The sequence below is a fragment of the Cervus canadensis genome, chromosome 22 (genome assembly GCF_019320065.1).
Source record: "Cervus canadensis isolate Bull #8, Minnesota chromosome 22, ASM1932006v1, whole genome shotgun sequence".
Taxonomy (NCBI): Eukaryota; Metazoa; Chordata; class Mammalia; order Artiodactyla; family Cervidae; genus Cervus; species Cervus canadensis.
The window spans coordinates 41,599,187-41,613,654 of record NC_057407.1 but is presented as its reverse complement, the minus strand read 5'-3'; the positions used below and the strand labels follow the sequence as shown (position 1 = coordinate 41,613,654).

The 14,468-nt window shown below is 50.4% G+C and overlaps 1 protein-coding gene across 1 annotated transcript; it reads left to right on the top strand.

The window, feature by feature from the left end:
- The first annotated feature begins 534 nt into the window (after positions 1–534).
- Positions 535–10,253, top strand: OXTR (oxytocin receptor). Its single transcript, XM_043441816.1, has 2 exons — positions 535–1,896; positions 9,581–10,253. Exons 1-2 carry the CDS (start codon positions 969–971, stop codon positions 9,826–9,828), a joined length of 1,176 nt encoding a protein of 391 aa, XP_043297751.1. The 5' UTR covers positions 535–968; the 3' UTR covers positions 9,829–10,253.
- Positions 10,254–14,468: the final 4,215 nt, after the last annotated feature.

Genomic DNA, 14,468 nt, shown 5'->3' with positions numbered 1-14,468 from the left:
GCATGAGTGGACAGGATGTTTGGCGCTGGTGGAGCCACTGGGACCCGAGAGAAGGTGCTGGAGTGCTTTGAGATCCTAGTTTCTGGAGGCGCCGCCGGTACTCTGAGAGATTGTAAAGTACCTGCTCAGGATCTCGACGGAGATCCCTTGGCTGTCGGGGGCCACGACGCCTGTTGAATTCCCTAACTTTCGAGGATGCTGGGCTGGGGAGGATCTCCCCCGAGAGGTGTCAGGGGTACAGAAAACAGAGGTTAGGCGTCCTGGGTATACTGAGTCAGGAGTGCCTCCAGGATGGAGGCAAAGAAGCGGTTGTTGTGGAAGTTCAGGGGTGGATGGCTAAGCATTTTAGAAACGGGGTTCGAGGGGGATGGTCTTGAGCAGGGTTTCCCAGGCAAGTGGCTGTTTGAGAGCGGGGTGAGGGGGCGGTGGTGATCAGAGGGAGCATCCGGAGTGGAGTTTACTAGATGAGGCTGTCCTGTGGGTTCTGGGCAGTAACTAGTTGGGGGATTCCTAGGGGAGGTGGCTGGCTTAGAAGCCCCAGTCCGGGAGGAAACTGGTTATGTTCCTCCCTCTCCTTCAGTGGAAGCGACTATCTTAAGGAACTGCGGGTCCGGTAGATTCCCGCTCATTTCCAGTGTCTCAGAAGTATCTCAAACGGGAGTTTCTAGGACGGCCGCCCAGCAACCCCAGGGCCGGCGGTGGTGGCCCTAGTCCTAGATGATTTGGGGTTCCTGGGAAGGGGACAGCTGAGGCATACCTGCGTCGGGAGAGAAACGCACGGTCTTCTCACGGCCCTCGGGGTTTGTTTCAGAGTCCGACCCAGCAGATCGGTCCGCGGAGTCTCAGGGAGGGGAACCCGGGAGCCCCCACCACGCCCCCAGGCACGCCGGGACTGCGCGTCGGGCCCCGCCCCGCGCGCCGCGCCTTAAAGGGCTCGAAGGCCGGGGCGCACCGCGGTGGCCACGGTCATGGAGGGTGCGTTTGCTGCAAACTGGAGCGCTGAGGCGGTTAACGGGAGCGCGGCGCCGCCGGGAGCCGAGGGCAACCGCACCGCCGGGCCGCCACAGCGCAACGAGGCCCTGGCACGGGTGGAAGTGGCCGTGCTGTGCCTCATCCTGTTCCTGGCGCTGAGCGGCAACGCGTGCGTGCTGCTGGCGCTGCGCACCACGCGCCACAAGCACTCGCGCCTCTTCTTCTTCATGAAGCACCTGAGCATAGCCGACCTGGTGGTGGCGGTGTTCCAGGTGCTGCCGCAGCTTCTGTGGGACATCACGTTCCGCTTCTACGGGCCCGACCTGCTGTGCCGCCTCGTCAAGTACCTGCAGGTGGTGGGCATGTTCGCGTCCACCTACCTGCTGTTGCTCATGTCGCTTGACCGCTGCCTGGCCATCTGCCAGCCGCTGCGCTCGCTGCGCCGCCGCACCGACCGCTTGGCGGTACTCGCCACATGGCTCGGCTGCCTGGTGGCCAGCACGCCGCAGGTGCACATCTTCTCGCTGCGCGAGGTGGCGGACGGCGTCTTCGACTGCTGGGCCGTTTTCATCCAGCCCTGGGGGCCCAAGGCCTACATCACGTGGATCACGCTCGCCGTCTATGTTGTGCCGGTCATCGTGCTTGCCGCCTGCTACGGCCTCATCAGCTTCAAGATCTGGCAGAACTTACGGCTCAAGACGGCGGCGGCGGCGGCCGAGACTGCCGCTGGGGCTGAGGGCGCGGCGGCAGACTGCGAGGGGCGGGCGGCTCTGGCCCGCGTCAGCAACGTCAAGCTCATCTCTAAGGCCAAGATCCGCACGGTCAAGATGACCTTCATCATCGTGCTGGCCTTCATCGTGTGCTGGACGCCATTCTTTTTCGTGCAGATGTGGAGTGTATGGGATGCCGATGCGCCCAAGGAAGGTAGCGCGGGCAGAAACACCGGGAGGAGGGAGCGCGATGGGACGGGGCCTTGGTCCTGCTGTCCCTGTCCAGGGTTTGGGGGGCTTCGTGGATTGCTCTGAGCCTTGGCCCCATCATCTGCTGGCCACGTGATTTGGGGCATAACTTTCCTGAGCCTTGACTTCCCTTTCGGTAAAATAGCAAAGATGATAAACTAGTTTTCCCCTGCAGTTGTTTAGTTGCTAACCAGTGTCCGACTCTTTTGCGACCCCATGGATTGTAGCCCACCGGGCTCCTCTGCCCAAGGGATTTCCCAGGTAAGAATACTGGAGTGGGTTGCCATTTCCTTTTCTAGGGGATCTTCCCAACTCAGGGATCCAACCGGAGTCTTCTGCATTAGCAGCTGGATTCTTTATCACTGAGCCACCAGGGAAGCCCCTTCTTCAACAGTAGGGAAATGAAATGAGAAAATGCCCGTAAAATCCCTACCACAGTCTTTAGGCCACATATGGGGTATTTGATTCACTATTATGGACCAGGAAATTGAGCTGCCAATGACTTGCCTTTTCCACCTGGTGAGCGATGCGGGGAGGTGACTTTCTGACCCAGGCCCAAGCTCCTGCCACGTCAAGTTCACTTTACCTTGAACTTCACTTTAAGTTCAAGTCAGCGTGAACCCGGGAGACCTGGTTTGGATCAGAGCAATGGGAGATGGGCGCTTGGATTCTTCCAACCGAGCCCAAGAAGGTGTGGGGCAGGGCGCCGTCAGGGGGCAGAGACTAGTCTGGGAATCCCTCGCAGAGTGGAGGAGGCGAGTTGCGCCCCTCGCCCTCTCCCCAGCCGCGAGGTGGGGAGGTGAGTACTACGGGGGCGGCGCTCTCACGCTCTCAGTGCCCAGGAACTCAGACAGTGCTTCTGCTGAGGGCTGGGGCAAGCAGGGAAGAGAGCGAACGGGGCGCAAACTTTCCCATTTGTCTCGGGAACCCGGGTGATTTTGGTAGGCGGGGAACGCGCGCTCTCCAAACTGGAGGACCGGAGGGTCAGAACTGAGGGTGGCTGGGGAAACCGGGAGGAGAAGGTAGGGTGGGATGCTTTGAGGAGGGATCCAAGGGAGCAGAGCACCTGGGGCGCTGGCTTGTGGCCGATGCTTTGCGCCTTCAGCCTTCATCACAGACAGTTCGTGTAGCTCATTTGCAAACAGCAGGAGAGGTGATCTGTGGTGGTGAATGACTTACACCTTTTGGTTGGAAGGTAATTTCAATGCCCTGGAGTGCCGGCGGCTCAGTGGCTTGTAAGGAAAGACTGAGGGGCTTTCTTTCAGCCGTTCTGTCCGTGAGAAAGCAAACTCATCCCATTTCTGGATAGAATCACTACTGCTTCCAGCAGTCTCCAACAGAGCAGCCAATCCGTGGAAGCTGAAATCATCATTCAGCTCGCTGACTTTGCTTTGCTCACAGGTCAGGGACTAACAGCAGCTGGAGAAATCACATGTGGCTTGTCAGCTGGCCTTGTGGCCCCCACAGAACCCTTTCCTTAGGTTTCGCTCCCCCTGCCGGTCTCGGAAACCCAGCAGCTCTTTTTCCATCTCTCCCCGCCTAAACCTTCAGTCTCACCAAGCTCTGCCTTTATTGGTTTAGAGCTCACCTTGTTCGAAAAAATAACTTGGGGAGGGGACTCAAGGATTCAGGTCCCAGACATGACAAAATAGATACGGGAAAATGGGAAGAAAGGGGGAAACAGGATAGAAATATAATAATAGCATAATAAAGCCCCTCTGTGTGTGTGTGGGGGGGGGGGTTGCTGCACAAGAGGCTGCCTTTTCATTGGAGCCAAAGCAAAGAGGAAAACTCTCAATTTCAGTATTTTCATTGTTCAGAGGAGAAAATAGAGGAGAAAAAAGCAAGAGGAGGGTTGTGATAATTTAATGAGCACCCCCCCCCCTTTCCGCCCAGTGAAGTGAAGTGAAGCCACTCAGTCGTGTCCAACTCTTTGCAACCCCATGGACTGTAGCCTACCAGGATCCTCAGTCCGTGGGATTTTCCAGGCAAGAATACTGGAGTGGGTTGCCATTTCCTTCTCCAGGGGATCTTCCCGACCCAAGGATCAAACCCGTGTCTCCCGCATTGTAGGCAGCCACTTTACTGTCTGAGCTACCAGGGTTCCACCCAGTAGCCACATGCTATTGGGACCCTGCTTTGATGAGTCTGGAACTCTGCAGAAGGAGGGCTGGGACCAGACATCCCTGGCAGGTTTGGACAAGCCCCAGATGGAACCTTCAGGATCAAATTGCACAGCCAAAAGATTTGGCACCAGCCTTTCCCCTTGAACTCCGTGGAACTTGCTTTGCTGATGGTAACAAGGACTCTGACTCAAAGGTGCTTCTCTGGGAGGAGATGAAGACAGATGGATGTATCCAGTTGGTCAAGACAGCAGGCAGGCACTGTAGTCCCCAGGTCTCGGTGCAGGGTAACAGCTGGTGGAGCAGGAGTTGGCCTGTGTTTGGAGCCCACCCTTCCACTCCTCTTGTGTGTCCTTGAGCTGATGGTTTCCCCTTTCTGAGCCTCAGCTTCCTCCTCTGTTAGGAGGATAGCAGGTCTACTCATGGGGCTGTATGAGGATGACATAGTGTGACCCATGGCACCTGGGGACCACATGATCAATGTCGTTCTTCCTTCCCCCCATTCTGGTTGTTAAAACTTGTGTTTTCATTCTTGGGATTGACTTTGAGAATCTCGGCAATCAGAGGAAATAGACATTTCTCTCTCAAGAGCCTGGGTGTAGGGGCTGGGGTGGTGGCAGAGTCTGTTGGACAGTAGGTAGTGTGTCCAGGAAGGTTGGTATGTGGAGAAGCTTGTTAAAAGCCAGAGAGGTGGACTGTGAGCCTTGTCACAGGGGAAATACCACCCGTCCTGTTCTCTGGTGTGTGCTCAGCGCCTGCCACGAGGCTGGCCACCCACCGTGCAACCAACGCTAGTTGAACAAATATGTGGGTTATGGGAGGAGGAAGGTGCATAAGATGGGCCAGGGATGGGTGTGTGGAGTTGAACTGAAGATAAATAAGACTCTGTACAGACCTCTGGGCATAGAATTGGCTACTCAGTGAGGAAGTGAGCCCCTCCCAACTGGGGGTAATCAGATATCTGCCAGGGTATTTTGCCTGGATGAAGGTTGAAATGCACAGGAGGCCTGGTTGTAAGTGTTTCCCCATCTGTCAAATGAGCAGCAGTCACGCTGAATGGTTGACTCAACCTGCCTGGGGCTGTTTGCTGGGGTTAAGAGTAGGCTTTAGGTTGTGGGGAGGGTAGAAGGTGCTGGTGGCACAGGGCCTGGCATGCAGTAAGTACGCTGTCAGTGCTTTACAAAGAGGAGAATTTCAAGGTGTGTCAGGTCATGGAGTCTGTCCATACTGCTGAGGGACTGTGGACTGTTGAGCTCAGGAGTGCATTTTCACAGAGGGACTGCAATTTTCATTGAGTGGTACAAGTCCAGTACTGCTGGGAACAAGAGTGTTAAGAGGTCAAGGAAAATTAAGGTTTTCTCTGGAGGAGGCAGTATGACGCAAGGTGGGGGAGATTTCTAGCTCTGAGTTTTGGAAGCCCAAGGGGACCCTTTCGGATGAGTGGGTGGCAGAATGGTGTAACCAGGTGGTCTTCCTGTGATTCTGATTCCAGGCCACTGAGGGGCAGCCTCTGCCAGCACCTCCCTCCGTGCTCTGCTGGGACGCTGGTACCTCCCACCCTTTACAGATAGTTCAGTACCATAGGCCTCTGCCCTCCACGGTCCAGGCCTCACACTGTGATGGTCACACTTACTCATTCTATTTCTTTCTCTTTATTCCCACCTGACCTTAATATTTGAGTGTGAACTCACTTTTCCCAGAGGGAATTGCATTTGCGTTCAGTCATCTTGTTAGGGGCCCATCTCCCATCATCAAGCTAAGAAATTGTGTTTTTGCTTTTCTAGCACACTGGTGGCGGTGACTTGTTTATCGGGACTTCCTGTCTGCTAATTTCATGCTTCACTTCAACTTAGTCCCTTATCGGACATTTCCCATTTTCCAGCCTCTGCTACTGGCCAAGGACAGAGCCACAGATATCACACAGTCCTCAACCATAGATTATAAGCAGAAATAACTACAATATGAAGGGATGATGCTGGAAGAGTTGTATTCGTTTGTCAGAAGTACTGTGAGTGCCCCCAGGATGCATGCGTTGCTTCTAGCTCCCTGGAAAAAAACCAGGATCAGACAGGAATCGATTTGAAAAGGGTTTTGAAGGATGAGTAGGAGCTGGCTATGCAAAGAAACATACGCACATTGCCTGATGAGATCATTGGAATACTTCTCAGACTTCACTGTGTACACAGAATCACGTGGGAGAACTTGTTAAAATGCAGGTTTTGATTCAGCACATCTGGATGGGGCCCGTGAGACTGCATTTTTAACAAACTCCTAGGTGATGCCCGTGCAGGGCCTTTGACTGCACATTGAGTAATGAGGCTTTAATGTATTATCTCTGTACCCAAAACTTGTGGCTTGCCTTTGCATGCGTGGCCCAAGTTGGTGGCAGGGTCCTGTCATTCTCCAAAGGGTAAGGAAGGGCTCTTGGTTTGCAGGAAACCTCACCTCTTCTGCCTCTAGAACATGGTTATTTCTCAGGTCCTTCCTGGTAGGCCCCACATGTCCCCAGATTTGAGCAGTGGCATCACGGAAGACTATTTAAAGCTCTGTAGTCCACAAGTTTAGCTCTTTTTCCTGACCTTATACATAGTGAGATCATACACCTGTGACTTTTACAATTCCAATCTTGTAAAATGGTGGTCTTTTCAAAGACAGAACCCTGGAATACATACTAGTATTCAATCTTTCTGTACATGTACATACAGAAATCATTTTTTAAAAAAGTCTCTGTACACCACAATTCCCAAATTCTCCTATAGCTCCTGTAGGGATAAGGGATTTAGTCCTTATGAGAGATGCCTGATTTGGGAGCCATGGGATGGGGTAGGGGTGGGGAAGGAAGACCTTGAACTGAGTGAGTGGTTTCTGGAGTGAGAGCCACTTAGGAAGGTTGATGAGCTTGATCATATTCAACTGAGCCATAGGTCTTTGAATTGTAAGTGACATGTGTTTGTTGCCTCAGGGACCACACAGCCAGAGAGGAGAGGCCGTGGCCAGCTGCCCGTCAGCTGTTCCAGGCTAATTTGGGCCCAGGGTGACAGTGATGGTGACAGGCGGGGGCAGTACCGGGAAATCCGCATAGAGGACTTCGTGAGGCTTGAGTAAAGCCAGGCTGGTGGGTGGGTGGACCACTGGGACACCCTGTCCTCGCATGGCCCTCGGCCACCCACCTCCTCCATGAGTCATGGTTCTGGGTGGAAGTTCAGCGTGGTCTCTGTCTTCTGGGGGCGGTAAATGCCCAGCAGGGGATATTTGCAGTTGGCGCATGGCCCTTTCTGCTCAGTCCTCTGCTTGGCACGTAGGAGCCCCCACTTGAAGATTACCGCTAGTGCCCTGCCTTGGGCTCATCGCCCATCCGCCAGTGCTGCCGCTCCCCACTGACTAGAAGGCCTGTCTTGCTTCTCTCTTTCTCACCTGGATTTGTAAATCCCTTGAGGGCAGGTCTGCAAGGTTGATTGGGTGGCTGGCACTGAGTAGACACAGCAGGGAAGGATGCATGGACATCTGATCTCTCCACGCCCACCCCCCCCCCCCGCCTTTCCTGAGAAATGGCCTGAGCTCAGGCCAGGCAGGTGTGAGGGCCAGTCCCTGGTTCATGCCTCCCACTCAGCCCCCCTTCTCTACAGGACCAAAGAGAGTGGTTTGCAAGCCCTCAGGGCTTGGACCTTGAGGGACATGTGTTTCTTTTGCTGAGAGGAATAGAAGACACGGATGAGAGCCAGCTCGCCTGGTGGAGACCCTGAAATCCCTTTCTCATCCATGGCTGCAGCCCCCTTCCATGTTGGGTTTCTTATGGCAGAGTAAAGTTTTCCACAGCAGACCATCTGGAGTTCCTTTGGGGTCATGTAATCCAATCTCATGGCTCTGGGTTTTGAGTTTTTTTTTTTTTTAAGTCATGGAAAAAAGGGCAAAGAACAGTTTCTTGAATTAAACTCAGGAGCAATAAAAAAATTCTGCAGTTGATCACATTTCATATCTGTAAATAATATAAATACTTGAATAAACACTTTGCTATTCACAATGCCCTTTCACACAATTTTTTTTTCTTCCAATTTTCTCAAAGTCCTAGCGGGTGTCACCTCCATTTCAAGATAAGACTGTTAAGGTTCAGATAGTAGATGTGGCTCAGAGAATGAATAGGTATGAAGGGGAGTCACACCCCATAGGTTTGTGTCTGGGTCCTCCGTAAGGGGCTCCCCATGGGCCTGACCCCCCAGGAGGTGCTGGCTGCTTACCACACCTCTCTTGGCTGAGTCTGTAGATTCTGATTTCCATACCTTCCTTTTGTCCACACTGACTTCCCCATCACTCTGCTGTAGCATAGCTGGGGCCAGAGTCACAGGAACTTAGGAACTGGGCTGACCCTTCAGAGCAGCTGGCATGCAGACACAGGAGCCAGCCTGGGGGCCCTGGCATGAAGCAGGCACTGGATCTGGGCTTCCTGGGACAGGGTGTTACCCTCTGGCTGAAGGCAGTGCCCCCAGAGAAACTCCGCTGTGTGCTTGCTTGCTCTTCTCTGGCAGCTCTGGGCTGAGCGCCTGGGCCCTAACATGGGACCCCGAGTGGCCACTGCAGCTTCCACTGCCAGCCTGCTGGACTCCACTGGGGCAGCCCTCTCAGTCACCTTTTCGGTCAGTGCCCAATTGCAGCAACCCACTGGGTGGCTATATTTTGAAAGGAGACCGTTGACACAGGGAGGATTTCAGTGTAGAAGACTACCACCAGGAGAGTGGTTTGGCCCTGGGACTTGGAGCTAGAAGGCAGGTGAGCAGAAAGCAGAGGGGCTGATTTTACAGCACTGTTTCCAGCTGGAGTGTCCTGGCTGTGTGTGAGCAAAGCAAAAGACCTTACCTCTGAGATCTGCATGCAAGATCAGATATTCCTGGGATAAGAGCATCTTCGTAAGTCAGCCAGAATAAGTCTGGAGCCTTCTCCTCCCCTGCTGGGTCACTCATTCAGAACAGCATGGACTTAAACGAGCCCCGGTGGCCCCCTGGCACGTGGTCATGATTGCAACTGCCGTGCGTTGGCCACTTGTAGTATCAGGTGGCCTGATACTACTCTTCCACCCTTGCATGTTCCTGTGAGATTTGGGGACTCTTGTCATTTAGAGATGAGAAAACAGCAGTTTCTTGGGGAGTTAAAGTATTTGTGGCTGGCAGGGTTAGCGTACAAGCTAGGTCTGGCAGCTTCTACCTCTGTGTGCTTGGATGCTCTTGAGTGGGAGGCAGTTGATACTTGCGAGGTCAGTGAGGAATGAACAGGTGGCCAAGCGGATGGAAGCATGTGGTAGGTAAGCTTTGGATGGGAGAAGGGACCAGGAATGTTCCAGGGCTGGACTGAGCAGGGAGAGGCGTTGGGGCCAGGCTGAGCATGTACTCAGAGCACAGATGTGGAAGGAAGGAAGGCTCGGTCTCTGGGGTCCTCCGTCTTGTGACACAGCACCCGGTCCCTGTTCTCGGGAGGTGATGCTTCACGCCCCGACAGTGATGCCTTGTTCTCCCTTCTTCCCCTCTCCACCTTCAGCCTCGGCTTTCATCATCGCCATGCTCCTCGCCAGCCTCAACAGCTGCTGCAACCCCTGGATCTACATGCTCTTCACAGGCCACCTCTTCCAAGAACTTGTGCAGCGCTTCCTCTGCTGCTCATTCCGCCGCCTGAAAGGCAGCCGGCCTGGGGAGACGAGCATCAGCAAAAAGAGCAACTCGACCACCTTTGTCCTGAGCCAGCACAGCTCCAGCCACAGGAGATGCTCACAGCCATCCGCGGTGTGACTGATGGGGCCAGGAGCGCCCTCCTTGGCTTGGACTGTGCGGCAGCGACAGTCTGGTTCTTGGTGGCTGTGTGCATGTGTGTATAAGGTACCTTTCAGTTTGTACCCCTCTGTACTTTGGGCAGCTGGAGCTGGGTGGGGAAGCAACCCCCATGGGGAAAGATGGTAGGGTGAGTCAACCATCAAGCCAAGCCCCGGGTCTTCCGTAGGCTCCCACGGGTACTTCTCCTGCCCTGACCCCACTGCTGCCTTCCTTTAACAGTAAGTCCCCTACATAAGAATGAGTTCTGTTCTGAGAGCACGTTTGTAAGTCTAATTTGTTAGTAAGTCTAACAAGGTTAGACTAGGTACCCAACTAACACAGCCAGCTCTATAGTACTGTACTATAATAGGTTTATAATACTTTTCACACAAGTAATACATACATAAAACAAATGCAGAAAGTAAAACATTTTCAGTCTTATAGTAGAGTACCTTGAAAAGTACACCCGGAATACAGGGGCTGGCATGCCTCTTTGAAAGTTTGCAACTAGAAGGTTTGTGTGTAGAGGACTTACTGTATTCTGGGATCTTGAGAAAGGTAGTAAGTATAAGATTGGTGACCAGATGGGTACAGAAGCCTAGTGTTCTGAGCTTGGGGTGAGGAATAGGACCTTGCTGGTGGTGGTGCTAATATCCTCCTGGCCTCAAAGTGCTTCTGCCTTTGAGTGGACTGGTGCTAGCGTCCTTGAGCACCAGCTTGCCTGAAGTGGCCCTGGAACAGGGGATTCTCTTAGGAGACTGTCTGGCACAGGCAGCCAAGTAAAACTTGGGTTAAAAATGTTTGATATGCTAATACTTAAGAAGTATTTGGGAAAGAAAAAGGAAATTAAAGGCATCCAAATTGGAAAAGAAGTAAAATTCCTTACAGATGATGCAATTTTGTATATAGAAAATTCTAAGGAATTCATGCACACATGCACATACACAAACCCAGTATAACTAATACATGAATTCAGGGTTGTGGAATACAAAGTCAATACAAAAATCAATTGCATCTCTTTACCCTGGCAATGAACAATGTGAAAATAAAATTCAGAAATAATTCTGTTTATAATAGTATCAGAACAGGAATAAATTTAATGAAAGAAGTGCAAGACATATCCTGAAAACTACAAAGTACAGTTGAAAGACGTTGAAGGCTTAAATAAATGGGATGACATCCTATGTTTATGGATCAGAGATTTAAATATTGTTAAGGTGAAAATACTCTTCAAGTTTATATACAGATTCAGTGTAATCCCTGTCAAAATCCTAGCTAGCTTTTTTGTGCAAATTGATAAGCTGATCCTGAAATTCACATGGAAATGCCAGGACCCAGAATAGCCAGATAAAAGTTGAAAAAGAAGGACAAAGTTGGTGCATTCACACTTCCAGGTCAAAACTTACTATAAGGCTACAGTAATCAAAAGAGTGTGGTATAGACAAAAGAAGAGGCATATAAACCAGTGGAATGGAATGGCCTTGTGTTTATGGCCACTTGTTTGACAAGTGTGACAAGAGAATTCAATAGGAAAGGTAGTCTTTTTGGAAAATGGTACCAGGACAGCTGGATATCCACATGCAAAAGAATGCAGTTGGATCCCTACCTCACACTACATACAAAATTAGCTGAAAGTGCATCAACCTAAATATAAGAGCTATAACTATACTTAGAAGTAAGCAGGGATGAATCTTTGTGGCCTTGGACTAGGCCATGGGTTCTTAGATACGATACCCAAAACATAAGCCTAAGGAAGAATAGATAAATTGGACCTCGTCAATGGGGCACAAAACTTTTATGCTTCAGAGGGCACTACCAAGAAAGTGACAAAACAGCTCAGAATGGAAGAAGATACTTGGAAGCCATGTACTCGTGTCTAGAGTATATCAAGAACTCTTACTTTTTTATCAGTAAAATGCCAAATAACCCAGTTTAAAATATGAGCAACATATTTGATCAACAAATGAGTGAACATATTTTTGTATCTTCTACAAAGAAAAGATATAAGTGGCTCATAAGCACATGAAAAGACTCTCAGTATCCCTATTCACAAAGGAAATGCAAATCAAAACCACCATGAAATAGCAGTGCACACCCACTAAGATGGCTCTAATCAAAGAGATAGGCAATGACAGGTGGGAGCGAAATTAGAACTCTCCTCCATCACTTGTGAGAAGGTAAGATGGTGCAGCCACTTTGGAAAATAGTTTGGCAGTTCCTCAAAAAGTTAAACATAGAATTACCATATGAGCCAGAAATGCTACTCCTGGTTTTTACTCAAGAGAAATGAAAGCATACACATACATGAAAACTTTTATGTAAATGTTTCTAGCACTGTGATTTACAAGAGGCAAAAATGGAAATAACCCAAATGTCTATCAGCTGATCAATGGGTAAATAAATGTGGTATACCTATACAATGGCACATTATTCAACTATAAAATAAAATGAAGTACTGGCATATGCTTCAACATGGATGAACCTGGGAAACATATTAAGTGAAAGAAACCTTGAGAAAAGTTACATACTGCATGATTCCATTTATATGAAATGTCAAGAAAAGGCAAATCTGTGGAGACACATTACAGAATGGTGGTTACTAGGGGCCAGGAACTGGGGTGGGTGGGGAGTGACTGCTAAGTTATAGGCTTTTTTGAGGGGTAGTGAAGATGTTCTGGAATTAGTGATGTGTACATTTTGAGAATATGCTAAAAACTACTGCATTAATACTTAAAAAATATTTACCAACTGAATTTAGAGGCAACCAGCCTGAAGGATAAATTTCTTAGAATCTCTTACTTCTCAGAGCTTTTGTTTCTGTGTGACTCATCATTTCAGAAAAATCCATAGTTTTCTTTGTTTTCCTGCTAGAGATGGTGTTTCCGGTTTGACCAAAAGTACCAGCAGTGATAATACCTGGTAAACATGTTGTGAAATGTCTTCTCAGCCTTGAAGCACATGTGACCATGTCCAGGAAACACCTTTTGCTATTCAGTATAGGATGTTGTAGATCAGAAGTTTTCCGACTGGGACTGGCCAGCTCATTGGCACACTGGCACTCTTTTTTTGTTTTTTTGTGCACGTATTTTTGGACTCACTGTGATACAAGAGCGCTTCCTAAAGCCCCAGCTCTCCTCTCTCCACTTTCCTTTTCTCACTCTATACTGCACTGTATACACACATACACACACACAAACACACTCGCACACAGTAGAATGAGCTAGCAGGTCTTAATGTTCAGGGAGAAGAAAAGCGTGTGCTGAAATGCCAGTGTTCAGAGTCCCACCATTTAGGACAAGATCTCTAGTACTCACTGAAGACAGAGGACAGTGTCAACTTTGAACCCACAGGCAGGGCAGTGTTGCTGTGACAGGTGCCTAGTGTCAACACCCGCCAGTCCTGGGGAGCTAACCAGATGCCAATTTGGGGTCTCCGTGCCCACCTCAAGGACACCAGGGCAGCCTGGGTGCAAATGCAGCGATGGCGGGGCCTGTTAGCATTTGAGCCTCTCTGCTCGCCGGCCGGAAATGCCCCAGTCTCTGCTGTCAGCTAGGGAAGTTGCCATCCTAGCAGCCACCAGAGGCCACTGGGGATCAAGGAGACACCGCAACTCAGGTGATTTTTCTGACCACAGGCATAACCTTGCCAAGAACCCTGGAGCTGCAAGGTTCTTGGGCATCAGAACCAGCTGGGACACTTTCCTTATTCTCTTGCTGTGGAAGCTGTGGTTGGAATTTTGGTTCTCATTATGGCACAAGAGCCTGTTTTATAGCCGATCAGTGACATTTGATTTCAGCAGCACCACTGGCTACGCACCTCTCCCCTCCCAATATTCCTAGAGAATATTTTCACAATTGATTGTTACTTCCCCAACCCAAGAAGAAGGCGATTAGGGGTCTGAAATTCTGCTTCAGACTGGGTTGTCTCTGTCTTCCTTCAGACCTATTGCCTGAGGTCCTCCAGCCATCTTTGCCTGCAGTTTCAGGACTGTTTACAAACCTAATGCACCTATTGGTACCTGGAGGTGCCAATAAATTGGAGCATAAAGATTTTCTTCTGGAATGTTTCATTGTTCTCATGTTGAAAAGCGAAATGCGAACACTTGAAGACTCTCAGCCTTATTTCTTTACGTGCTGAAAAAAAATCTGCCACACTATTTGGTCTTCTTGGGGGATGGCTCTACAGGATGTGACTGCTGGAGGCTGCCTTAAGAAGATCCTGGTTTCAAAATGTGTAACCTTTTGTGTTTAATTGCAGCGAAATGCCCCTAAGTGCAAAATGTAAATTCCTCGATTTTGTTCTGCTTGGTGAATTTCTACGCTGTCTCCTGTCTGTGCCAGTTGGGGAATGATGTACCCGACAATGAGATGCCCGCTTCAGTAGTTGCTCTATAAAAAGTGCACGTAATAAATTCATGTTTTTCCATTTTTTGCTTTGCCCTCTTCCTTTCTCCTGAGAACAGGGACCATATCTGGGGGCTTGCAGACTTCAGTTCCCTTGCTGGGCTTGCCTTGAATATGCATACTCTGTCTGATTGTGACACAGGTGCATCTGGGCTGTGGCAGGTCAGTGGGTGGGGGTCGGGGAGATGGGCAGCAAGGGACCTGATCCCAATCTCT

Coding starts and splice junctions, on each gene's coding strand:
- OXTR (XM_043441816.1), top strand. CDS start 969: ATGGAGGGTGCGTTTGCTGCAAACTGGAGCGCTGAGGCGGTTAACGGG. Junction 1,897..9,580: donor TGCCGATGCGCCCAAGGAAG/GTAGCGCGGGCA, acceptor CTCCACCTTCAG/CCTCGGCTTTCATCATCGCC.